The following is a 24,309-nucleotide window of genomic DNA, read 5'->3' as shown; positions in this document are numbered from 1 at the left end:
TTTCCGCAGTTTAACAGATCATCTTTTTAACTATTTCAATCTGTGATGCAGGGAAAAAAACAGAGATATTAAGGACCGTGAGATTTGCATGCTTCCAGAGTTTTTATGATACAACTTTTTGACCCATAACATGACGGCTCCGTCGACAATCAGAAGATCAAATGAAGGACAATGTTTGCGATAAAACAAAGCCATACCTGTTCTCGCCGACTCTAAAGTATTATCAGAGGGAAAGAAGGACGAGAGAAGAAGCTCTTGTTAATTTTCCTCTTCACTGTCAATCTAAATGTTTTCATTTCACCATACAGCGTTTGGATGGAGCAGCTATGGCTGTCTCCTGGGACTTCCTCAGTAACTACTTTCCCATCAACCATTGCTGCAAACAATGTTGAAAGCTGTCAGGCAGTTGATTTAACTCTTGTGAATATATAAATGTTTCTCTTGTTGGGGATGGCTCTTTCTTTCCTTTGCTCAATCAGTCATGTAGCATATTAAACGTCTTTAAAAGCCTATTGGTACTTTTAGAACAATGACCTGATACCAATGTGTTTCCTCAGTAATCTGAAGTTATTACATCAATAAGTGGCAGACTGACAGATTCCCATCTTTGTGAAAAAGTTAACTTTATCACAAAATAATCTTTTCTTTGTGTGTTTTCTGTACACATCTTTCCTTCAGATACTGAAGCAATGATAACATAAGTCAAGGCCACACACTGTTGTTGTGTCAGGCAGATAAGTCCATTTCATGAGGTCTCTTACAGGATACAGAAATGGACAATCTGTTGATATGTCATGTATGATTTACCTGTTATGATAAAAGGAACGTTTAAGATTATTTATAAAGGCACTATAGAGGAGTCTTGTGATGAAATATAAAGTCACAGTAGTGCACTGAAGAGTCATTTATTTTCCTTATTTGACGGCGCTGACTTAAAAAATTGGGATAAACTTTTTGGGGGTGGAAAGTATACAGTTTCAAAAGAAAAAAGACAGGAGGGTAGTAGATAAAGTGTTGCTGATTATGAGCTGTTATTATTGTTCATAAAGCTACAACACTAGCATGCAGCCAGATTCACAACTCTTACAGCGAAGATCAAAACAAATATGAAACCATCTACATTTTATTTCTCTCAGTTTATAATATACTGACCTGCACTTCCTGTTAAAAAAAAAACACCATGTGTATAATAACTCTTTAGGTGAAGAACAATATTTACATTCTGTATAATTCACACAGCTATTCTAGCTGAGACTATACAAGACAAAAAATAAGTGTTGATTTGGATGGAATCACACTGCTCTTCAATATGCAGTTTTTTTAGGACTTAGGACTTATTACATGTGAACCTTTAAAGTCTGTAACCTTCAGTGTAACTATAGTAACTTTGTCTCTATTCAAGTGAGGAACATATTATCAACCTTACATTTTCTACAGGGCTTTAAAAACAATTTGAATGCATATTTAAACACTGGTAAAAAAAAAAAGGGAGATTCATTTCAAACTTTATTAAACAAACCTTATTCATAACACTCAGAAGAAGTGTGCATACATCTATAAGATAAAAAAGGAAATCAGAGTTTTATCTATAGGTACAGATTTAAATAAAACGAGTGAGAGAAGTTTTCAGGTACTTCTCTTTTTGACCTTTCTGTGTTCAAAGGTGTGTTTCAAATTGAACCAGAGCAGAGAGAGACAACAGTTTGACGTATTTACAAATCTAAAATTAGAGACTATTATATGATGAATCATTTGTACCACTCCTGTTGTGGTCTAGGACATTTATAGTGTGACTGACGCGTCTTTATAAATTCTCTAAAACAAACAAACAAAAAAAAAGACCACATCAATCAAACATCAGTTTATGTCCCTGCTCTGGTTTCTGTGCCTGTGGCGCCCTCTAGCGGATACATTCAGCATCACGCGCCTTCTTCTCCCCCACTTTTAGCCCAGGTGAGCTGGTGAATGTTTTACCTACCTGCCGTGACGTCACGGCCCCTCCAGGAAACAGACACGGTGGAATCCATGATCACCTCGGGCTGATTAATGTGTCTAGTTTGGATGGAGAGCGGAAAATAAGCCTCCTGAAACCCTCACCTGGACTTTGAACAGAGTTTGTGTGACTTGTTGACTCGCGTGTTGAGCTGTCGTGGGTGAAAAACACGATGTCTGCCTCCGCTGTGTTTGTGTTGGACCTGAAGGGGAAGGTAAGATTAATGCTGCATATAATTGCACACAACGCATAACTGTATTTACGACACTTTCAGCGACATAAACTTCTAAAATGCTAAATTTAGGCTTTTCATTGTTTAGGTTTTTAACTTCGGTCGTAACTGTTCAATCATTAATAGCGTTTGAGTGGTTAAAAATTAATGAGCAGCTTGCTACACACTCACTCATTGGGACTTTCTTTTTTTACTTCCGGGATACATGTCAGTCAGTGACAGCGTCAGCCTTAAATAACTTCGGGGAATCACATTGTTGGATTTTTTTGTTTTAATTTATATCATACTTGACACTATTTTTATTTTTACACAAATGTACATTTCTAAGAATAACCTTATTTTCTTTAAGAGTAATCTTTATTTTAATAAAGCTCTAAATATGTCGTTTACAGCCTACATATTTAGAACTTAATTCGACCCCAGACAGAAGTTAAAATAGAATTGTGTTTTCATTTTTTTCTTTTTCATTGAATCGCTTTCCTTGTCCCATTCAGTATTTTTTTTCCCTTTTACATATTGTCATTACTCGAGCCTATGTGCATCTTGTCTACATTTGCATGTCTCAAAATGTATTTCTAGCCTATTAAAAGTTATTGTGCGCACTCTTAAATAAAGCACTACAAAATAATAATATTATATTAATTGAAAGTGACCAATAGTGCTGCAGCAATTGTTAACCTGGCTGTAGCCTCCATTCATCCTGTATCACCACCCACGGTCTATAACCCCCATTTTTCCTTCACGGCATGGCTCCATCACTCTTTCCTCTCCTTGTAACCTGATAGGTCACCAGGTAGTGTTACAGACAGACCCGAGGCACACAAGGTTTCAGGTGTTTTAGGAGACATGAATGGAGTGTGTACAGAATCACACCTGATATGTCATTCGGACTGATCTTCAGCTGGCCGCTGCTCTCCTGCTGCTGTTTGTCACAACCTCAGGCGGTTGCATCGTGAGCAAGTTGAACCTGTTTCACATTTGTCTTATGAAGACAACAATTCAAGTTAGAGCTGCACCAATCGATATGGATCAAATCAGTCATAGAGAAATTCTCTCACAGCAGAGTGGAAATCATGGTTAAGGTAATTAAAAGAAAAATGAAGTACAGTTGCAGAAAATGAAAGTCTTGTTATTGATGTTTTATACGACAGGAGATGTGATTGGTTATAAGCCAACAAAAGTATGAAAATTAAATGTGCTTTCATGCAAAAGCATGTCCCAAGTGATGCCGACTCACCAAAGTTCAAAACCAGCACAGGCAACGCCAAATATGTTCCTGAGACAATTGGGAAAGTCTATGTTTAAAATAACAATTTAGCCGATTGCTAATTCAAATATAGATGTTATTTTTTAAAACTTTTAATAATTTATCATGTCTGGTTTTCATATGAGCTGCAGTGATTGGGTGTCTTCAAATTGTTGTTAGAGGTCCCTCCTCTTGAAATGTCATTGGAACAAATCCTACAGACAGCCTGTCACTGATCTGTTTCAGAGACAGGTGACCTAAAAAAAAACTCTTCTCTGAAGCATCAGTTGGATATATTAACCTGTCAACATTCAATTAATGTCATCGGACCGATACACATCAGCTGCTGAAGTAGTGCATCATGTATGCCACTTTATTAGTTGATATAGGATAATCCCTGTCAGCACGGCCATTGTGCACTAATACTAATGTCCAATCAATGCATCCCTAATTATAGTTTAACAGGGAACTGATGTTCAAGCATAAAGGGACCCTCACTCTTTCATATGAAAATTTAAAAGTGTGAAAGGGGGAAAAATATTAAAATCAAGTACCTCAAATGTATATGCAGGTAAACAAGACCATAGCACCAAGATGGATCATTTCTACATAGTTATTTTTAATGACTGTCGCCCCTACAGTGATGGATGTAGGTGTCAGATGAGGTGAATAACAATATTCTGGTGAATCAGACTTTTTATTCTAAGCCAAAGATTGATTTTGAGGTGCAGGTTACACATTCAAAATTAGTTCATATAATATTTCTGAGTTTGAAAACACTTGGTACACATGAAAGAAGAGACCTAAGAATGACATTTTGTCCACAGGGGGGTGCCAAAAGCGACACAACTCAAAAAGTCCTTACAGGAGATTTAGCTGAAGCAAGGAATCCTCACTTCTGAAAAGACAAGACTTGAAACGTTTGCCAAAAACTCTTTAGATATCAAAATAAAAATATGAAATTTATAAACTCAGGTATAGTTGGAAATTAAATCAATAAGTAATCCTTTATGCCTTGAACCAACATCAGGAATCAAAATCCTGGATAGTGTCTGAAAGGTGAAATGGCTGTAAAGCTGATTTGAGTTTAAAAATCAAAGTGGTAAGAAAGGATCAGTGTCACACAAACATATTTTGAGAACAAGTAATGCATCGATCATATATCACCACATTGTTTCTTGTAACATCTGTAGGATACTGAGCATGCAGTTGTTCTATAAACATGGGCCGTGATTCTCTCCAATCAGGTGCTGATTTGTCGGAACTACAAAGGCGATGTGGACATGGCAGAGATCGACCACTTCATGCCTTTGCTGATGATACATGAAGAAGAAGGCCTCCTCTGCCCTGTGCTGTGCCACGGCAGTGTCCACTTCATGTGGATCAAGCACAGCAACCTCTACTGTATCCTAACCCGACATGTGGCTGGCATCTGTGTTGTATTTTCTTTCATCACATCCCAGATTATCGATTTCATATACGGCTGTAAAATACTCCTTGACTTGACGTCTGCACAGTGGTGGCCACTACAAACAAAAACTCCAACGCCTCCCTCGTCTACTCTTTTCTTTACAAAATGGTGGAGGTGAGTCTCACACACACACACACACACACACACACACACACACACACGTGTAACTAATGACTTAAATGTACATACTGTTGTGCTGTTTCCATCGATTAACTCTTCTGTATATGAAGAACCAGAAGACGATGTCAGCTAAAGAGAGTTAAAAAAAAAAACTCTGTCTTTACCTGGTCAGGTGTTCACAGAGTACTTCAAAGAGCTGGAGGAGGAGAGCATTCAGGACAACTTTGTGGTCGTCTACGAGCTGCTGGACGAGCTGATGGACTTCGGCTTTCCTCAGACGACAGACAGCAAGATCCTACAAGAGTGAGGCTCTGAGACATATGCACATGCAGACACGTAAATATTCTGTTGAGTATGAAAGTGTTGTGTGTAATCACAGCGGGCCACTCTCCTCGCTTCTCATTTCTTGCAGATACATCACGCAGGAAGGGGCCAAGCTCGAGGTGGCCAAGTCCAAGGTGCCAACCACTGTCACCAACGCCGTCTCCTGGAGGTCAGAGGGGATCAGATACAAGAAGAACGAGGTCTTCATAGACGTCATCGAGTCCATCAATGTGCTGGTAAGATACGACACAGGGCTGATGTTTCATGTAATTCACTCAAAACTGTCAGAGCTGGGGCGCTGGTGGCGCAGTGGTTAGTGCGTGCGCCTCCATGTTTGGAGGCTATGGTCCTCCAAGCGGGCGGCCCAGGCTCGAATCCCACCTGTGGCTTCTTTCCTGCAAGTCGTTCCCCACTCCCTCTCCCTGATTCCCAACTCTATCCACTGTCCTATCTTTCCATTAAAGGCACAAAAAGCCCCAAAATAAATCTTAAATAAAAATAAAAATATTTTCAGAGCTACACTAAAGCATCTGCTCGGCTTGGAAGAATTGTACTCGAGCTGTAAAGTCCCATAGTGCTGTTTGTATTTAGAATCACCATTTATAGTTTGCAGACGTTGGATTAGATTGCTCCTTCAGTCACTCGCTCAGTCAAGTGTTATTAAATATGTGTTACTTTATTTATGTTTCCTCATAACAGACTCCTGTAAGGAGTTTTTAGCTGCTTATAAAACAGAATGAAATTCCTCTTTATGAGGGAAAAAAGAGCACACAAGACAATCATCGTAAAAAAAAAACGGTTGTTTCTTTGTGGTTATTTTAATCCCTAAATCCGGTGCCGCAGGGTAAGTGTCCGACAAAGTGCCGCTGCGTGCTGCAGAAACCGCCTCTCTTTTACATTTTCCACCTCAAAGATTCTCAACGAGTGATTCATTGGACTGTCAAAATCGACTCAAACTGAACGTCTCTCACAGGAGCTTCAAGTGTAAGCATGCAGGTTTGTTTAGTCCCATTAGTATGAATGATGTATCTGTTTTGATACTGAAGAGCGAGAGCCTCTGTTAGTGTGTATTCATGCGTAAGTGTCAGATTAGAGTAAGGCATGTTAAGGCTTTGATGACAATATCTGTTAGATGAAGAGGACCTAATCAGATACAGAACAAAGTAATTATAGAATGATTTCTCCTCTGTGTGTTGTGTTCAGGTGAATGCTAATGGCAGCGTGATGAGCAGTGACATCGTGGGCAGCATCAAGCTGAAGACCATGCTCTCTGGGATGCCTGAGCTGCGGCTGGGCCTCAACGATCGAGTGCTTTTTGCTCTCACTGGACGTACGTTTCTATACAGCCTCTCTCTCCATACCACCCATCTGTTACTCCAGTCGTCTTGCTGTACGTGCATGAAGCTTATTCTTTCTGCTTCGGTTGCATTTAAATATCGATTTCATTGTGCTGTGTTCAGGTGACAAAGGAAAGACGGTGGTGATGGAGGACGTGAAGTTCCACCAGTGTGTCCGTCTCTCTCGCTTTGACAGTGATCGAACGATCTCCTTCATTCCTCCCGACGGGGAGTCTGAACTCATGTCCTACCGCATCAATACACATGTTAGTATGAATTAGTGGCGGGGACCATTTTATTACAGAATGAGCAAACACACGAGGGATAATTTAAATATTACGTGATTTACAATAAAAGTGATTTACTTGAATTTAATTGAAAATAAATAATAAAACGTTTGACCATATTCATTATTTGTTCATGACATATTTGTTCTTCTTTTACAGGTGAAGCCGTTGATATGGATCGAATCAGTCATAGAGAAATTCTCTCACAGCAGAGTGGAAATCATGGTTAAGGTAATTAAAAGAAAAATTAAGAAAATGAAAGTCTCGATGTTTTATATGACAGGAGATGTGATTGGTTATAAGCCATGAAAGCGCATTTAATCAGTGACACCACAAACAGCAGGACTTGTTCCTGCTCCGGGGCACTGTGGGCAACAGTGAAAACTCTGCTTTTACAAGATGTCTTTAAACATTGTCTTGTGTTTTTTAGGCAAAAGGACAATTTAAAAAACAGTCTGTGGCAAATAATGTGGAAGTGAGGGTCCCTGTCCCGAGTGATGCCGACTCACCGAAGTTCAAAACCAGCACAGGCAACGCCAAATATGTTCCTGAGAAGAACCTGGTGGTGTGGACCATCAAGTCATTTCCTGTAAGAAATACACAACTACAACATTATGACCAATAATGAAATCTAACGCGATCCAATACAACATTCCTACCATAAAATCTACTTTTACAAAGCGTCTACATTTTCAGTTTTTGTTGACGTGGTCGGAAAGGTTATAATTCTACCTCATAGTTTTTTATCGAGGTCATAGTGGTTGTTTACTAAAGTGCATTCAATTCAAAATGTGTTCCTTATATTTTGTTCCCTCGTGTATGTTTATGGAGTTGGTGAAATATCAGGAACATATTTCAGCTGAATGCACTCTAGTTCACCATCTCCCACCATGACTTCAGTAATAAATATACAGGAGAATTATGACCTTTCTGATCATGTCCATTAAACTGAAAATGCAGCGGCTTTGTAAAAGCAGAATTTACAGTGGATACGCTGCATTGCATTGCATTAGATTGCATAGGTTATCATAATCTTACGGCCGATTGGCCCACATTCTGATCACAGATAATAATCTGTTGTGTATTTAGCGCTATGCTAACTCATGTCTGTTAATCCATCTGTCCATCCAGGGGGGTAAAGAGTTCCTAATGAGAGCTCATTTTGGTCTGCCCAGCGTGGAGAACAATGAGCTGGAGGGCAAACCTCCCATCACTGTCAAATTTGAAATCCCGTACTTCACAGTCTCAGGAATACAGGTGCGTTTTGCGAGTGTGTGTGTGTGTGTGTGCAAGTAAATGTGCTTATGTTACGTTCTGCTTTAATGTCAAACAACCCAGAAATAAAGCCAGTAGAAGCACAACTATTTTGGACTTTAAGTGTATCTGTACATGTTATATCTTGTTGTAATAATACGGCACTTTTAAAGCTTAACCACTCCCCTAGTGTTTTGCATAGGGCGTACACATTTGATAGTCAAGTCAGGTCATGTAAGAGATCATATTGTGTGCTCAGACCGGCCAGCTAGACTTTAAGTTAATTGATGATGCACAATTTGGTTTCATGCCTCAACATGTTCTCTCTCTCACTCACTCATTTTCACCAGGTGCGATATATGAAGATTATAGAAAAAAGTGGTTACCAGGCTTTGCCTTGGGTCCGGTACATAACACAGAGTGGAGGTAAATGATTAACTCGGCATTAGCCTTCAATGTGATGAGACAAGCTGCTCTGAATGTACTATTTAAGGAACACATGGATATTTTAATCACGTTTATTTTAGCCTTTCCTCTTATTATTGTTTTCTTTTTATGTAAATAGACTACCAACTGAGGACCAATGTATAAAGCCTGTGGGGACTGCTGTATATTCCTAACTACCAGGACCCACGGAGGACCATCATGATCTCTTCACCTTGACTGAAAGAATGTCTTAATATTTCACCTGTTCTATTTTATGTCCATGATTTTGTTTTATGAAATCTGTGTGCAATTTAATTTTTTAATGTTTCTATTGTGGGACCACCGCTAATTATGTATTTGCTAAATGAGATTATTGCTTTTAAACTATTTGTCGCTATATCCTCTGTGTTAGTAGCCAGCTGCTTTCTTTTTGTCCAGGGTTTGTAACGCCATGTATGGGCGGCATTTCTCCTGATATTTGTAGTCATACATTGTGTAATCACAGTCGCGAAATTCCGCCCAAAATAAAAACTTACACCCGCCTTTTTTCCCCCCCCCTCACTCGTCTCTTGAGAATTACATCCAAAGGTCAGAAATGTGAATGAACTGCCTTTGAAGCCTTCAACGTATACGAATCGCCCGCTTTCTTCGCCGCGCGCTCTGATTGGTCGTACTCCTTACTGTTGCCACAGTGATAGTGTAGTAACCGAAGAGTAGCCCCGCCTCTTTTTCCTTATGTGGAAGAAAAACACCCCGCAGGCGAGCTGTGATTGGTCAGCGTGTGTCGAACTCCAATGTTTGTAAATTTGTTAGATCGGAGACACTGCTGCTGCAGATCTCAGCGCGCAAATGTATTTACTAATGTTTATAAACCGTCATTGTTTGGATTCAATTTAAAATTTGAACAAAGTCTCCGGAAACAGCGGCATATAACCTCTCGGAGACGTTAAGGAGCTAAAGGAACCGAACAAGGTAAAAGGCTACTTTACAGCACTGTAGTATCTTTTTTTCCCCCAGTGCTAGCGCTTTAGCCTGCATGCTAACTGTCTGTTAGAAACAAACACAGGTGTCCACAAAGAGTTGTTTAAACGTGATGATTTCTTTAAAAGGACACTGATGTAACATTACGCTAGCCGACGGGTATCATGGCGTCTCGGGGAAATACATCTTTACGTTAGCCGGAAGCTGCAGTACCTAGCTGTGTCTGTGTTTATGTAATGTTTACTACACTGTTGTTAGCATCTGTAGAGACCAGTGGTTTGAGTTTTAGTGTAACTGTTGTTCGTCATCTCCTTCTGACCAGGCTTTACAGAGTAGATTATAATGGTCCTGAGTCAGATGGACGCCGGCAGAGCTTTGACGTCGGCAGCAGCCAAAGGAAACAGCAGCGACGTGCAGAGGATCCTGGAGGAATGCAGAGTGCATCCTGATACTCTCAATGAGTTTGGCAGGACTGCACTACAGGTGAGACCTTACGTACATCACGTTACATTCAAGTCACCAGAGAAATACGTTGCAGAATCAATCAATCCTTTCATGAAACCCAAGCGGGGTGTTGCAACAAGAGACAAACAAAGTGAAGGAAGGAAGGAAGTGAGTGATCAGCTGGTGGGGGGGGGGGGGGGGGTGGTGGTGTTAGATGAGGCTGAATGCTTTGGTGAACAGGTGGTTTAGTGTTTGAGGAGGTTTTTTTTAAAAGATGTACCAGGGATGCAGCAGTGCGGGATTTCGGCTGTGGCTCAGTGGGTAGAGTCGTCGCCTCTCAACCGGAAAAGGTCGAGGGTTCGATCCCCAGCTGGGCGATGTGTCCCTGGGCAAGACACTCAACCCTGAATTGCTCCCGCTGCTTTCGGCGGCGGGGTATGAATGGCGTTAGTTACTTCTGATGGATGATACTACAGAGCGATCACTACCATCAGTGTGTGAATGTGTGGGTGTGACAGGCGGTGTAAAAGCGCTTTGAGTAGTCGGAAGACTAGAAAAGCGCTATATAAGCTCAAGTCCATTTACCATTTCGGGCTGGGAGAGAGTTCCACAGGGTGGGGGGGGCTGAGGCACTGAAGGCTCTGTCGCCAAAAGATCGCAGTTTGGTGTGTGTGGTGTGTGTGGTGTGTGTGGGGGGGTGGAGAGCACCGGGGTGTAGGGATGGAGGAGGTCGGTGAGGTACTTTGGTCACAGCAAGGGCCACATTCATTTAACTCTCACTGCCAGGGGGGCCAAATTGTAGTTTCCAAAAACGATTGAAATCAATTATGTCTCAAATTTAACTCAACATATACCAGCGATCAAATATTATTATGGACATATTTCCTGGTTTTCATGATTTCATGGCAGATTTTGTCATGTTTTTCTTCATGATTCCAATTATTTGATATGTCAAAATTGAAAAATTGAACTGAGGGCCACATTGAGGGTTGATGGGGGCCGCATGTGACCACCTGGTCTAGACCATGGAGAGATTTGTAGGTGAGTAGGAGGAGTTTGTATTGGATGCGGGACTTGATCGGGAGCCAGTGGCGGTGAATGAGGGTGGGGGGTGATGTGTAAGGACCCTGGCAGCGGAGTTCTGGACATTGATGTCAGACAAGGATGTCTGGAAACGTCTCCTGTCATGACAGCGGTACAGAAACATGTAGTAAAAAAACTGTCTGTTTTAAATGTCGAAATAAAAAAGGGTAACCGAATCCAGGTACCTTTGATTTCACTTGAGAACTGGTAAACGCCAGCCAAACGTGGAATATTTCATCCATTTAATTCAAAATAATTGTGCCCTCTAACATTGAATCCATTGATTATTGTTTTTAAAAAAAAAAAATGTACAGAACGACAAAAACACAGAAGAAAAAAAAACAATTTTCATTTCTCAGACCTCAAGGTGACATCCTCAAATTGCTAGTTTGTCCAAGCAGCAGTCTGAAACGCAAAGTTGTGGGATTAACAAAAAGAAAAGAGGCAGTACTCTTAGATGAGAAGCTGCCTAATGAGTGTGCGATGTGTTTAAGTGTCACTTGACTTCAGTAGGGAAGAAATAAGTTTTGCCTATTTATTTCTAATAATTGTCGTATTGATAGATTGTTTCGGCTCTTCTTTAAAGACACTCCTGTCAGAAATGGGAGAGAGAGAGAGAGAGAGAGAGACTGTGGTCATTAAGGTTTAATCTTATCAACATTATGAATTGTATGGACTGTATTTGTTCTTTTGTGTTCCAGTCCTTTTTGGCACTTTCTAAATTAAACATTTTGGATTCAGTAGAGAATTGGACAATCTAGGGTCAACACTTAAAATGTACACACAGCTTGAATTAACTTTCCGCTTTCTTATTCTCTGATATTTCCTGCAGGTGATGATGATGGGGAACTCCAAGATCGCCGGCCTGCTGCTGGAAAAAGGAGCGGACCCAAACATCCAGGACAAACACGGGATAGCGCCCGTCCACGACGCAGCCCGCACAGGATTCCTGGACACTCTGCGGGTTCTGGTGGATTACGGCGCCTCTGTAAACATCTCGGACCAGAGCGGAGCCTTGCCCATACACATCGCCATCCGGGAGGGTCACCGAGATGTTGTGGAGTTCTTGGCGCCACGGTCGGACCTGAAGCACGCCAATATCAGCGGTCAAACGGCCGTAGATGTGGCCCGAGCTTCACGCGTGCCTGACATGATGGACTTGCTCTTCGCTCACATTCATAGTTAGTCTGGGTCCCTCCTGGCCTGACTTTGTTTGTCATTTCAAACCTGGTGACTTGAATTCATTGCTGTGTAAAGGATTATTTTTTGTTGTTGATAGTGGCTCAGCATTAATATGTGACACAGGACATATTGTCTTGGCAGCTTATTTTCAGTGGATTGGTGGCTACATACAGTAGCCTCCTCTTTTGCACAGTGCGATTCTGGCACCTTATATAGATATATATATATATATATATATATATATATTTATATATATATATATATATCTGTTGTCCCTTTAAATTGGGAGTGCACATTTTTAGGTAGTTCCCCCAGTGTTTTCTAATTATTGCATTATTTCTATTGTGTGAGAATTGTAACAGTTGAGACATTGTGTGTGTTTTAAAAAATTGTACAATACTTGATATGGTGCCCCCTGATTGCTTTTCATAGTTGTGTTTCTCTTAATTAGATGTACTTAGACTTTGACTTATTTATTGTTGGAATAGGACTGAAGATTGTTGTGACCTTGTAAATGACGACATTTATCGTGATTTGTTGAAATGTTATTTATATAAATACTTTTAAATCTAAAGTGACATTATTCACTTTATTATTTGAAGAAGAAAACACAAAATAAAGTGTTGAATTTGGAAGTTTTTGGTGGTTGTAGTTTTTTTTATTTCAGGTAGTAGCCTACATATTTAGCTGCTGTAAAGTTTCTCATCGGACTTCTAGGCCTTAGAAACCAGTGACCAGCTAAATTGCATTCTCTGTGACGCCTGTAGCGGTTAGTTTGCACACCCCATGTACAGGATCTACATGATCTGACCTGTGGCTCCTTTGCCCCGTGTCTTTACCCACTCTCTCTCTGATTTCAGACTCTCCACTGTCCTATCTCAAATAAAGCCCCGCAAAAAAATCTAAAGAAAAAGATAATTGCAATCTCAAGTTTACACCTGCATTTACATTCGATATCAGACAACATGTTTAACGGTGTTGATTTTCATTTCTTAGAAATTTGGAAGGAAATAAATCATTGGGTAAGAGCAAAATTTGTAAAATTAAAAGTTCTGAGTTTTTATTCCACAGTAAAAAAAAATCATTTCAGGCAGGTTAGAGAAGGCTTTGAAACAGCATTTAGATCATCATATTTTCACTCTTATGAAACACTTCACATGTTTAGGTTCTTTTAGTTTCTTTTCTTTTCTTCCATGCTTCTATAAAAAAAAGTCCTCCTTCAGCAGTGAGGACCAAACAAACAAAACTGAGAACCATCGGAGAACAAATAAGATAAATAAGAACAAAAGTGGCCTTTCTTAAACCGAACTAACAGCATTTTCCTCGTCAGTAAAAAAAAAAGATCTGGTGTTTTCTTGTTCTGCTGCAGGCCCATCCTGAAGGGTTTAGAACTTCCCCAAGGTGATTGATGAAGGGCATTTATAATAACACCACACTGGAATGCTCTGTGCTGTGAAAGTCCCCTGTGAGAGGGCACACGGATCAAAATGAATGAGGGCCCTGTTTTGTTCAGGCTCGCAGGTAACAGTGGCACAGTTTGCTGATGTTTGTGCTCACGGCTCTTACAGTACAATGGATATCTTGTTTGCTTGCGTGCTGCGGGCCAACTCCAGCAGACGAGAAAGGAGATACAGTTCAACTGCTGCTGCACAGCCGGGATCGCTGAGCACAGCCTCATGATCTCCCTGACAGACCTTTGTACGTCACTGTTGTTTACATGCCTCTCCATCGATAGAAACACTGACGAAGACGTGATCTAAACTCTCACTCACTTCCTGATCCTCCTGACAAAGATAACCACAGAAACTGGCGTGAAAGGATTCTGTGAATTTGAATATATATTTTATGTGCTACTTCAGAAGAATATATTGCACTTTTTTTTTTTTTTTTTTTCACTTTTTACTTGCCAGCTCTAGTGACAAGATCATAAAATGTTGCAGACCTTTTGGAACTTTGCAATCAGCTCACCGAACATTAAATGCCCAAATCAACAGTATTTAAGAGTGTTTTTTTTAATAATTAAATTTTTAGATTTTGATTGTAGGACTTGAGTTTTTATTATTATTTAGTTTGGTATACTTTGGCTGTCGCACTGTCATTAGCTTTGCTTTAATTCTTCACCTGACTATTCCTTACATGCTCCTTCAAGAGGAACATTTTGTTTCCTTTTCAACACTTTTTCACAGTTTCAGCTACTAGTTACTTTGTTAAGAGCTTTAGACAGAAACTGTTACCCTGTGACCAAAAAGTTGGGACGTTGTGTAAAAGTAAAACAAAGCAATGTGATGATTCTGTGACGATGTGATTGCTGTTTTTAATTAAACATCACCAGGAAATCATGTCAAATGTTAAAAAAGAGAAATGTTTCCTGTAAGTTATAGGCCCATGAGAAATGTAATGCCAACATGTTACAAAAACGTTTTGGACAGTGAAATAAAATATGTATTACCCTGGACAATGTAAAGTACTTTAAATTTCCCATACTGTATATTTACACTACTCAAACTTTGAATGCAGGTCTTGTAATATTTGTGAAAGTTTTGTAAGCTGCTACAACTTCTCTTTAAGAAAAACCTCAAAGACTTCTTCAACCACTGGACTATGTATAGTCTGCAGTTGAATGTTGCTGTCACCCTCCTGTTTCAGATTTACATACTCCCAAACATGGACACCTACAGGCCCCTGCACAGTCAAAGCACATTGTCTGACTGCAGTGGACGCCTCCACAGGAGCAGCTCAGGGTTAAATACCTCCACCCAGAGGTACCTTAGCCTTTGTTAGTCAGGAGACAACTGAGTCATTTACATCCCCACCCATATTGTCCCGGCTATAGTCAGCCAGATAGAAAGACTCCTACGGCTCAGAAGTCTGCCCTCCCTTATCTTGTGCAGTAAAGACACGTAGCAGTCCTGCGTCCAGCCACCAGGAGGCGCTAACTGACTTCACAGAGCAGGATCAACTGGATACTCCCGATACTCCCATAAACACAGCGTTGGTGTTGTTCGTTTTGTTTTGCAGGTTGGGATAGCGGTCACAGTGACGAGCCACAAGGAAAAAGGGAGTGAACAAGAAAAACCAGTATCAGCTTATTCCCTCACTCCTTCCGAGGAGACACGAAGTATGTCCGGGAATTCATGACGATGACAACGCTGTGAATACGGTATTAGTCAGAGATAACAGTTAAACACATCCCAGTGACATGCAAGGTACATATAAGTATCAAAAAGTCTAAATGTCTGACTCTAGTTTATGGAGTTTAAGGGAGAGAAAGAAAACAGGTGTTGACACCAACCACAAACAAACCATCTTAAAACCCTTCTCTCACAAGGATTCACCCTTATCTTTAAAAACGGCATCCTATTTTTTTCTTCAAATTAGTATCACTCAAATAATCAAAAACATGTAATACACATTAATAGACAGGGGAAATATTTGGTTTGTTTTGGCCTTGATCTCTTTCAAACATGATAAGTTATGGTTAAGTCCACGAGCTAAAAAGAATTAAAGGATAAAACCAGTCACTTCAGTTTTGTTGTTTATGCTCCTTGGACATTTTTAGATCTGCTGAAGACTCACACCATGCGCTGCACTGACAGAAGGAAAACATACAGCTGCCTCTTACATTTTCAGAGCATGTTCAGGTATGTGAGTTATGCACCAGGACAGATTGAACCCATCTAGTTTTTTTTATAATTTAATCTGTGAAATTGTATAAATATTATTTTTCACTCTGTTATTGTGAGAAATGCGAAACACACGAAAAGCACATAAAATGACCTGTTCACCTGTTCACACATGCACAAAGCCTACAGGGTGAGCTGTGTAAACGCCCTCTCTCCCGTCCTACAGGGATAGTGTCCTGCTGTGAGGGACATGTGGAAACAACTAACTTAGGAGGATTTCCTGATCAGGATTAGAAGTTTTAAGGGGTGCATGTGTGAAAACGGTTGTCGACATGCCGGAGAGATGTCAGAGTGAGGGGGCTGCACAGTGACTGGCGTCTCCCTCGCTGCAAAGACACTTTGTTTGGGGTTCAGTTTCTTGCTCAATGGCACTTTGACCGTGCTCAGGAAGTAAAGTGGTACCTCTCCAGCGACCAGACACAATTCCATTCTTGCTCTGTATGGGGACTTGACCCGACAACCCCGCCCGTCCCTACAGACTCAGCTATTGCTGCCCTGAAGCTGCAGGGACTCAATCTTATTGGATGATATAAAATGCCATGCCAAGTTGGTCACTTGGTAATCAAATAATAAAACCAAATTTTTATATGGTTTGAACTTTGACACTAAAAAGTTGGCACCAAAGTCTGTTCTTCAAGCTGCAGGAGCTGCATCCTAACAAGTACAACTCAGAAACTCACATCAGTCAGAAGCAGCTTCCAAAACGTATCTTCCAAAACAAAATACTGCATCAACACAATTGGACTGAAGGCACACTAAAGTTGCAGTTTTTCAAAAATACAGTCATGAAGATATCAGAATGTACAACTTCAAACAACCACTCGAGGTCCAACATGTTATTTTCAGCCAAGCCTCGGTCACAAAGATGCATTCACGTCTATTTTAGTTACAGCTGCCGTTTAGCTCGGCCGCCATCTTCAGAAAGGAAAAGAAAGAGCAAAATAGTCTGCGACGCATTCTGGCAAGAGGCAAACGATTCTACTCTGCATCTTCTTAATCTTTTCATAAAAAACATTCATAAATATTCTGTGTTAATTATTATGTAAGTTAATAAAAGTATCAAATAAAAAATGGTTTCCGAGAGGCTGGGAGGTGTGCGATGTCAGCATAATGCTCTAAGGATACTGAGGAATGCCAATAACCTGTGGCAATGCAAGCCAAGACATGCACTGTCGTTCAAGCAGAAAGGTGGACTCTATACCTGCAGCATGACAGTTTGCTATTGTCATACTGGTACACGGAGGGATCATCAGGGGGAAAGAAGAGGGGAGAGGAACAGCATGTTTTTTTTTTTTTGTAGTTTCGGGGAAAGATGAACAGGAATTTATGATCAAAAATGATCCAAATTAAAATATTTTGCACATGGTGTACCACTCCTCCTAAACCGTAATGTGAGCAGCTCAAATGACCTCCTTTCATTTGTTTTACTTCCATCTTTATTCTGTTTAAAAGGCACTGTTAGTTTATCTGCACTAGGGCATGATGTGTGAAAAGAGTGGTCAAATTAACATCATTTAATAGCTTATTTTATATTTGACCATTTAAACTATAGATTCAGATTCAAGATTTTTATTTGTCACATGCTCATACAGATGTGCAGTGAAATGTAAGGACTGTTCCGCAAGTCCATGCAATAAACGCTCAAATTACTAATACACATATATACAGTAAAATATATATACTGTATATATATATATATAGTTGCTTCAGTTCTTTGGAAATCACATCCTGTTTCCCCTTGTTGTATTGTTAATGCTTTAATAACTGAGGTTTAAAAATAAATAGAACATTGGTGCAAAAGTGAAGTTTGTCAATAACCAATACTTCATTACTGTGTGGACAGAGCGTATGTCAGGAAACACTACCTCACATATCCACACACTTGATATGTTACTCATCCAAATTAAGTTTTTTAATCTCCCTTCTCTCTATAAATGATTATTGTTTCCAGTTGTGCAGTTGAAAAACATGCTAGCTCGATTTTTTATCTGATTTGAAGTTTGATTACAGTCTGCTTTCACTTTGACTGATAAACAAAGAGATGAATGGCTTCTATTCTGTGACTGAACAGTGTCCTCTCCCTCCACTTGTTTAGTGTCTGAAAGGGAGCAACATGAGCCTCCGCACTGTGTGAAACACTCCTGTTTGCTCTATAAACCCGTCCAACAGGATGCAGGGCAGCTAGAAGTTATCTAGAAGCCACAAATGTATCAACGAAGCATGGAAATGTAGCTCCAAACAACTGCAAACCTTTTCTCTTTTACACTGCACGATTCTAATGTTAAACACAATTCTAATCCTAAAAACAAATATCCAATCAGGATGTGTGTTTTTACACACCATATCATCTTTAACTGTAAACCCAGATATATATAACATATATAACATAGAAAAGGGAGCAATTCACTTGCAAAGCTATAAACATTGTTAAAATATTTATTTAAAAAGAAAAGTATTATTTAAGAGAATGCATAAAAAAACATTTCCTAAAAACACATATTTCAGAACTCCTCTTCTTAATACATTTTCAGTTTTGTTGTCTTTTCGTTGGGTCAGTTATGGTTTCCCTTTTTTTGACCTGTTTAATATATATTTAAAAAATCCAGCCAGTGCAATGGTTTAATTCTGTGACAATACTATTATCTCTCATTGTGACTAAAACCACCGTCAACCTCCATGCTACACTGAGAAAATGACGAGTCAATGAGAGCTCTGCAAACTCAGCTATTACTCAGCCGGCTTCGTACACCTGACGGCAGCAGATCCAGAAGGCTATCGTCTACTATCAGTCCACTGACAGTCAGCAGGGGACAGTCACCGATCTCATGAGGAAGAGACTCCAGGCGGTTCCCTTTAATCTCCAGTCGGACTAGCTGTGCCAGATTCGACACTCTGGAGCTAAGATTGGCCAGGCAGTTATTTCCGAGGGCCAGCGTCTTTAGCCTTTTGCAGGAGAACAGCTCCTCTGGAAGGGTCTCTAACGAGTTGAAAGCGGCAGAGAAGAACTGGAGACCCTGAAGGATGCTGATCTCCGCAGGAAGAGAGGTGAGCTGGTTGTGGGAGACGTCCAGGTGCCTGAGTGTCGTGCAATGAAACATCCGAGAGGGAAGCTTATTTAGCTTGTTCCAGCTGACGTCCAGCGTCTCCAGGGAGTGAAGCTTACTGATGTGGTCGGGGATGTAGGTGATTTTGTTGTGCCACAGTCGGAGAGTCACTAAACGGCGGCAGTGCTGCAAGCTCAGGATCTCCTCCACGGTGGTAAGTTTGTTTTCCTTCAGGTCCAACTCCTGCAGGTTGATCAGGCTGAAGACTGCACTTGGGATGCGCTCCAACTGGCAGCCCACTAACTCCAAAGACACTATGTTGGTAAGCTTCTTTAAGGTGCTGAAAGCTTGGAGCTTCACACCGTCGTTGTAGATGTTCAGTCGTTGCAGCTGCAATGCAACATCCACAATGCTGGGTGGGATCTTAGCGAGGGTGGAGTGGAGGGTGAGGATTCTCAGGGCTCTTAGCTCTCGAAAGGAGTCGAGAGAGGCGCTTTTGGACACCTCGTTTGTTAAAGGTCCGTTTAGTTCTATCTCTTCCAGGCCATGCAGGGTGTACATCCACATAGGCACCTCTTCTAGACTTTCAAACGCTAGACGTAGGACCTTTAAATGTTCCTTGAGGTGGTTGAGGGCAGATAGCTGGAGCTTGGTAGGGCAGTAGACCAGCGATAACTCCTTCAGTTTTTCAAGCTTTGCCACACTCGCTGGGATGGTGACATTTTTAACTTGCTCCAGTTTGAGCGATTCCACTTCGGGAATCTCAAAGACTGTGTCGGGAAGTCCCGGCAGCATTAGCAAGTGGAGCTCCAACCGGTTGCTGGCGTTCTTGGCTAGACGGGTGCGTAGCTTTTTGGCAGTCCACTCGTAGTTGAGGTTGAGCTGATGGAGATGACTTTCGCTTACCTCGGAGAGAAACACAGCAAACCTTTTGGAGAAAAGAGCGTCATATTGGTCCACGAGGTGCAGAAGGAAGGCAAAGTCATTCTTTACGTCCGGTATGTCATTAATGCCCGTCTCCAGTCTGACTTGGTCGAAGGAGTACTCATTCAGTGGTCGATGAAACAGCCAGTAGAGGGTGTAGATGCAGAGGAGTCCATACACGCCCACAAAGCAGATGTAGCAGTAGGCGAGCTTGGAGAAGAGATGGGCCTTGTTGTGGTTGCAGCAGTAGATATCGAACCCGGTCAGGTCAGGGGGAACGTAACACTTGACCACTATTTCAATGTTCGGTACGAGCACCGAGGTGTAGATTATGATTAAAAGGAACTTGAAGACTTTCAGTGATGTCTGAAGCACGTACATGACACGCAAGATGTCTGCTTCCTCTACATGAGTCCTGAACTTCTTCACTTTTTCAAACAGAGCCTTGGCCTGCTCGCCTTCCTTTTTATCCAAGACCGAGGGAGACGATTGAGGCTCCGTTGCTTTCTTTTCTGGGTTGGACTTAACCGACGAGGAGCGAAGAAGCACTCTAGTTTCCTCTTCATCTATTTGTCGTTCTGAGCCTCCTTTTGACACGGTGTTCCTCCAGCTCACCAGTTTTTCCTCTCCCCTTTCCTCAGAGACCTCGCTCAGGGCCCTCGTGGTCCAGGGTGAGTCAAAGCACTTTTCCAGAATGGTAACAAAGAGCTCAATTTTGGAAGACGTCCCGGGGAACTTGAACCAGAAGCTACTTGCGACCATGAAGATCAGAGTGTGGATCACAACGAGGTACGGGAAGAACTTGGCGAACCAGTGGACGAACCTCTCGTAGCAGTGGTGGTTGACAAACACATACTGGTGGATGTCCAGGTTGTTCTTGCGACCAAACACCTCCTTCACGATGGGTTTTGAAACCAGAGTGTGCTGCGACGTCGCGTTCTCCCTGTAGGTCCGGATGTGGCTGCAGTCAATGGCTTCGGGTGTTGGGCTGGTGAAGTGGCTGGGCAGGCAGGCGATCTTGTCTTGTGTGAGCTGTTGAAAGTAAGGAGGGAAGATAGAAGGAATATTTAAGAATGTATGTTTGGATACTTGTCAAAAAACCGCGACATGAGTCTTCAATTGTACCATTACCAACAATGAGATCTCTATATGCGTCAGAAGATCGGTGTTTCGATCTCAAGCCCCGAGCCTCTACATCGACGTGTTCTTGGGCGAGAACACAGACTCAAAATGCTCAGGATATCTGAGACTAGTAAGGTGCTTTATAAATCAGGGATGTGATTGGAAAAGGATAAAAAAAGCAGTAATGTCACCCCTAGTTAATAACAACCATGGTAAGTAATATCACTTGCACCTGCCTGAACTGATCAATGTTAGAAGGCCATCTTATAGCCTACGGATAAAAAAGGAATTGCAACAAAAGTCGGAAAATATATTTTACGTTCGCCGCCTTAAATAAAACTGGCCGGCCCATCCAGGTATGATTGGGAAACACTTTCATTGACAAATTCTCGTGGGTCGTTATTCGCCTGTTACAGAGGTAACTTTAAAAAAATAAAGTAGATTTTAGTTAAGTTATTGTTTTAGCATTGTTCTGTTTTACACAGTTAAATTAATGATACATTAAGAAATAAATGTTTCTTTAAAGGTGAAACCACCAACTTCAAAACACTAAATGTAAAATAAGAAGAAGAATGTTTTTTTAATGGTGGCTCATGTACACGCCGTTTCTTTGGTTTACCTTTCATTTGTCACACATCCTCACTTTGCATCTAATAAAAACATATTTACTCATTTTAAACAGACATTTGTAGAGAATATTTCTCTTCTCTAGTGAGCAGGATTGAACCTTTAAAAATAAATTGTCGTTGTTGGTTGGCTTTTAATTGCTGAAACTGTTCTTTATGCTTTACATTAAAGCCCACTGGACTTCAAATTTATTTTCTTACGTGCACTCTGTGAGTAGGTTACATACACTGTAAGATTTTTTTGTCATAGTCCACTGCACAGCTCCTACATTGCACCTTTTGTACTTTTTGTGTTTTTTATTTTTTATATTTTACATTTTTAAATTCAATTTTATATATTGTAATAGCTTCTTATACTGTATTATTTAAGCTGTTACTAGTTCTGCTTTATTTCCTTTTTAATTGTTTAGCACCAATACACCAAGTCAAATTCCTTGTATGTGTAAATGTACTTGGCAAGTTTATTTATAGAGCACATTCCAACAACAAGGCAATTCAAAGTGCTTCACACAAGACATCAAAAGCATCATGACAGAGGAAAGAAAAGAAACATTAAAATAGAACATTAAAAAAAAAAAAAATCACTGGAATTATTAAATTTGAACATATGTTCAAATAAAAATAATTCAAATAAAATGAATTGAAATAAATAAAGTAAAAATATAAAAAGAGTTAAAAGTTACAGTGCAGAGTTAAAATTTAAAATCTTATTAAAATTGTTTAATGAAAGGCTGTAGCTGTAAACAGGTGTGTCTTCAACCAAGATTTAAAAGAGCTGAGAGTTTCAGCAGACCTGCAGTTTTCTGGGAGTTTGTTCCAGATAGAAGGAGCGTAGAAATGGCATTAAAACCCGATTCTGATTCTGATTCTGATTCTGATTAATTGGATTTGTGTATAAAGGAAATAAAAATATCTCCAAACTTAACAGTTGTTCTGGAATGAATTTGACATAAGGTTTATGATCTATGATACAGTTCTGATTTTGTTCTTTACCAAATCAACACTAAAACGTTTCTCACAGTCACAGTCTCCACACTCCAGAGTCGCGTTAATAAAACAAGTGAACGTGTAATTCATTCATTAATCCATTTGCTTTCTTTTTGTTGCTATTTCAATGTAGCTCAGGGATTAAACTCGGGTGGTGAGAGCGCAAATAAAGCAGCAAGTTAGTGATCTGAATCTAGGTGGGTCAGGAGAAGCAAGTTAGTTCAGTTTCAGTGAGTGGAATGTTGCTTGACTCAGAGGTCTGTTAATGTAAGACAGAGAGGGAACCACAATAGAGACATACAGCGCAACCTTTTGTCGTCCTCAGACAGGTCAGGTTATTACTGAATAGTAAATGTTATGATAAAAGAGTGGCTGGTTTGTTGGCGCATTACCTGCAAAGTGCACCCGAAGACTCCAATCATGAGCATAGCAACGCACAGGTACTCCGAGAAAACATCCCACCAAGGCTTCAGGACCCGAAACTTTGAGTTCTGCTCTATGCCGAAATTTCTCAATTCTCCAACTGGGATCATCCTGGCTCTTTCTCCACACTGCTGAAAGACAAGAGTGAACCCTGGAGGCTAAAACAACACAGAGCAGTATCTAAGGAACATCTTGTCAAAAGGGTTTAAACTTATATTACAAAAAAAAGACAATTGATGTGCTGACTGGGGAAAAAATACAGAACTATCTGGTTACAATATGTAAACACTGACTTGTATGTCAGGGGTTTCTGGCCTTGACTAAATGAACAAGCAAGTCCTGGACTGTAGGTGGATCCAAAGTGGATAGACTAGTTTGGACAACAATGTTTTGACAAAAGAAGATAACTCATTCAGGAAAGAGTTGAGTTAACCTCCCTAGTATGAGGTATTTGGTAAAATTACGTAATACGTCCTTAAATAACACAAAGAGCCGACTCTAAATTAGTCATTTGGCCGACTTCTGATAAAGTTAATTATAAAATGTTCAAAAAAAAAAAAAAAAAAGTAAGCCTAATGCTGAGAATAAATAATAATAATGCAAGTCAAGGCTAACAGTTTTGCTGAAATGTCATCGTCTTTTAAAACACTTTAACTTGTTTTTGAATATGTAAGACATAAACAGCACCTCCTGAAAAGGCGTGCCAAATACTACAAACCTGTAGCGTCACATGTTCATTACAACTTTTTATCTCTTTAAAACAAGTTTCTGCTTTTCACTAAAGTATCATCCATGAACTGAACTGAACTGTGCAGGCTAATAATAATGGATCTTTGTATTCAGCTTTAACCAGGTGAGTTTTTCTTACCTGCGTCCTGCGCACAGGATCCTCTGGTGCCCGCAGGGACTCGCGAGCACACCGGTGTCAAGGTAACAGGAAACAGCGCGAGACATCCGGAGAAGATTTTTAAAATAAACCCATCCTGTTCGAGGTATTGAAGCTCCCATGAGCGCTTATACAGTACAGAACATAAAGCCACTTTATGCTGCCAGGGCTTGCCTTACTATATCCAATCAGCTCTGTCAGGATGTCAGGTGTTCTCTCTCTCTCTCCGTCTTC

The 24,309-nt window shown here is 40.5% G+C and overlaps 3 protein-coding genes across 6 annotated transcripts; 2 read left to right on the top strand and 1 right to left on the bottom strand.

Moving 5' to 3' along the window:
• The first annotated feature begins 1,976 nt into the window (after positions 1-1,976).
• Positions 1,977-9,233, top strand: ap1m2 (adaptor related protein complex 1 subunit mu 2). Its single transcript, XM_061060872.1, has 12 exons — positions 1,977-2,207; positions 4,719-4,875; positions 4,989-5,056; positions 5,235-5,365; positions 5,475-5,622; positions 6,590-6,716; positions 6,847-6,989; positions 7,170-7,241; positions 7,441-7,599; positions 8,142-8,267; positions 8,615-8,690; positions 8,830-9,233. The coding sequence occupies exons 1-12, from the start codon at positions 2,166-2,168 to the stop codon at positions 8,853-8,855; spliced, it is 1,275 nt and encodes a 424-aa protein (XP_060916855.1). The 5' UTR covers positions 1,977-2,165; the 3' UTR covers positions 8,856-9,233.
• Positions 9,234-9,370: 137 nt separating this feature from the next.
• On the top strand, positions 9,371-13,015 carry cdkn2d (cyclin-dependent kinase inhibitor 2D (p19, inhibits CDK4)). Its single transcript, XM_061060904.1, has 3 exons — positions 9,371-9,662; positions 9,994-10,154; positions 12,031-13,015. The coding sequence occupies exons 2-3, from the start codon at positions 10,014-10,016 to the stop codon at positions 12,382-12,384; spliced, it is 495 nt and encodes a 164-aa protein (XP_060916887.1). The 5' UTR covers positions 9,371-9,662; positions 9,994-10,013; the 3' UTR covers positions 12,385-13,015.
• A 5,472-nt stretch (positions 13,016-18,487) lies between these two features.
• On the bottom strand, positions 18,488-24,305 carry si:zfos-323e3.4 (volume-regulated anion channel subunit LRRC8E). 4 transcript variants are annotated; one of them, XM_061060699.1, is made up of 3 exons: positions 24,058-24,305; positions 23,159-23,347; positions 18,488-21,063 (listed from the first exon to the last, which is right to left on the bottom strand). In XM_061060699.1, the coding sequence occupies exons 2-3, from the start codon at positions 23,297-23,299 to the stop codon at positions 18,784-18,786; spliced, it is 2,421 nt and encodes an 806-aa protein (XP_060916682.1). In that variant the 5' UTR covers positions 23,300-23,347; positions 24,058-24,305; the 3' UTR covers positions 18,488-18,783. The 4 variants fall into 4 exon arrangements, with proteins under 4 accessions (XP_060916682.1, XP_060916674.1, XP_060916691.1 ...); XM_061060691.1 differs by having other exon boundaries at positions 23,159-23,320; XM_061060708.1 differs by having other exon boundaries at positions 23,159-23,317.
• Positions 24,306-24,309: the final 4 nt, after the last annotated feature.

The sequence above is a fragment of the Labrus mixtus genome, chromosome 2, assembly GCF_963584025.1.
Source record: "Labrus mixtus chromosome 2, fLabMix1.1, whole genome shotgun sequence".
Taxonomy (NCBI): domain Eukaryota; kingdom Metazoa; phylum Chordata; class Actinopteri; order Labriformes; family Labridae; genus Labrus; species Labrus mixtus.
The sequence above is the reverse complement of the archived record's forward strand: the minus strand, read 5'-3'. Positions and strand labels throughout refer to the sequence as shown.

What these genes read in the sequence shown, in the direction of transcription:
- cdkn2d (XM_061060904.1), top strand. Translation starts at nt 10,014, where the DNA reads ATGGTCCTGAGTCAGATGGACGCCGGCAGAGCTTTGACGTCGGCAGCA. An exon ending in TTGGCAGGACTGCACTACAG is followed by an intron (nt 10,155 to 12,030) that starts GTGAGACCTTAC and finishes TATTTCCTGCAG; the next exon opens with GTGATGATGATGGGGAACTC.
- ap1m2 (XM_061060872.1), top strand. Translation starts at nt 2,166, where the DNA reads ATGTCTGCCTCCGCTGTGTTTGTGTTGGACCTGAAGGGGAAG. An exon ending in GAGTGGAAATCATGGTTAAG is followed by an intron (nt 7,242 to 7,440) that starts GTAATTAAAAGA and finishes TGTGTTTTTTAG; the next exon opens with GCAAAAGGACAATTTAAAAA. An exon ending in GTACATAACACAGAGTGGAG is followed by an intron (nt 8,691 to 8,829) that starts GTAAATGATTAA and finishes TTATGTAAATAG; the next exon opens with ACTACCAACTGAGGACCAAT.
- si:zfos-323e3.4 (XM_061060699.1), bottom strand. Translation starts at nt 23,299, where the DNA reads ATGATCCCAGTTGGAGAATTGAGAAATTTCGGCATAGAGCAGAACTCA. An exon ending in TCTTCGGGTGCACTTTGCAG is followed by an intron (nt 21,064 to 23,158) that starts GTAATGCGCCAA and finishes TACTTTCAACAG; the next exon opens with CTCACACAAGACAAGATCGC.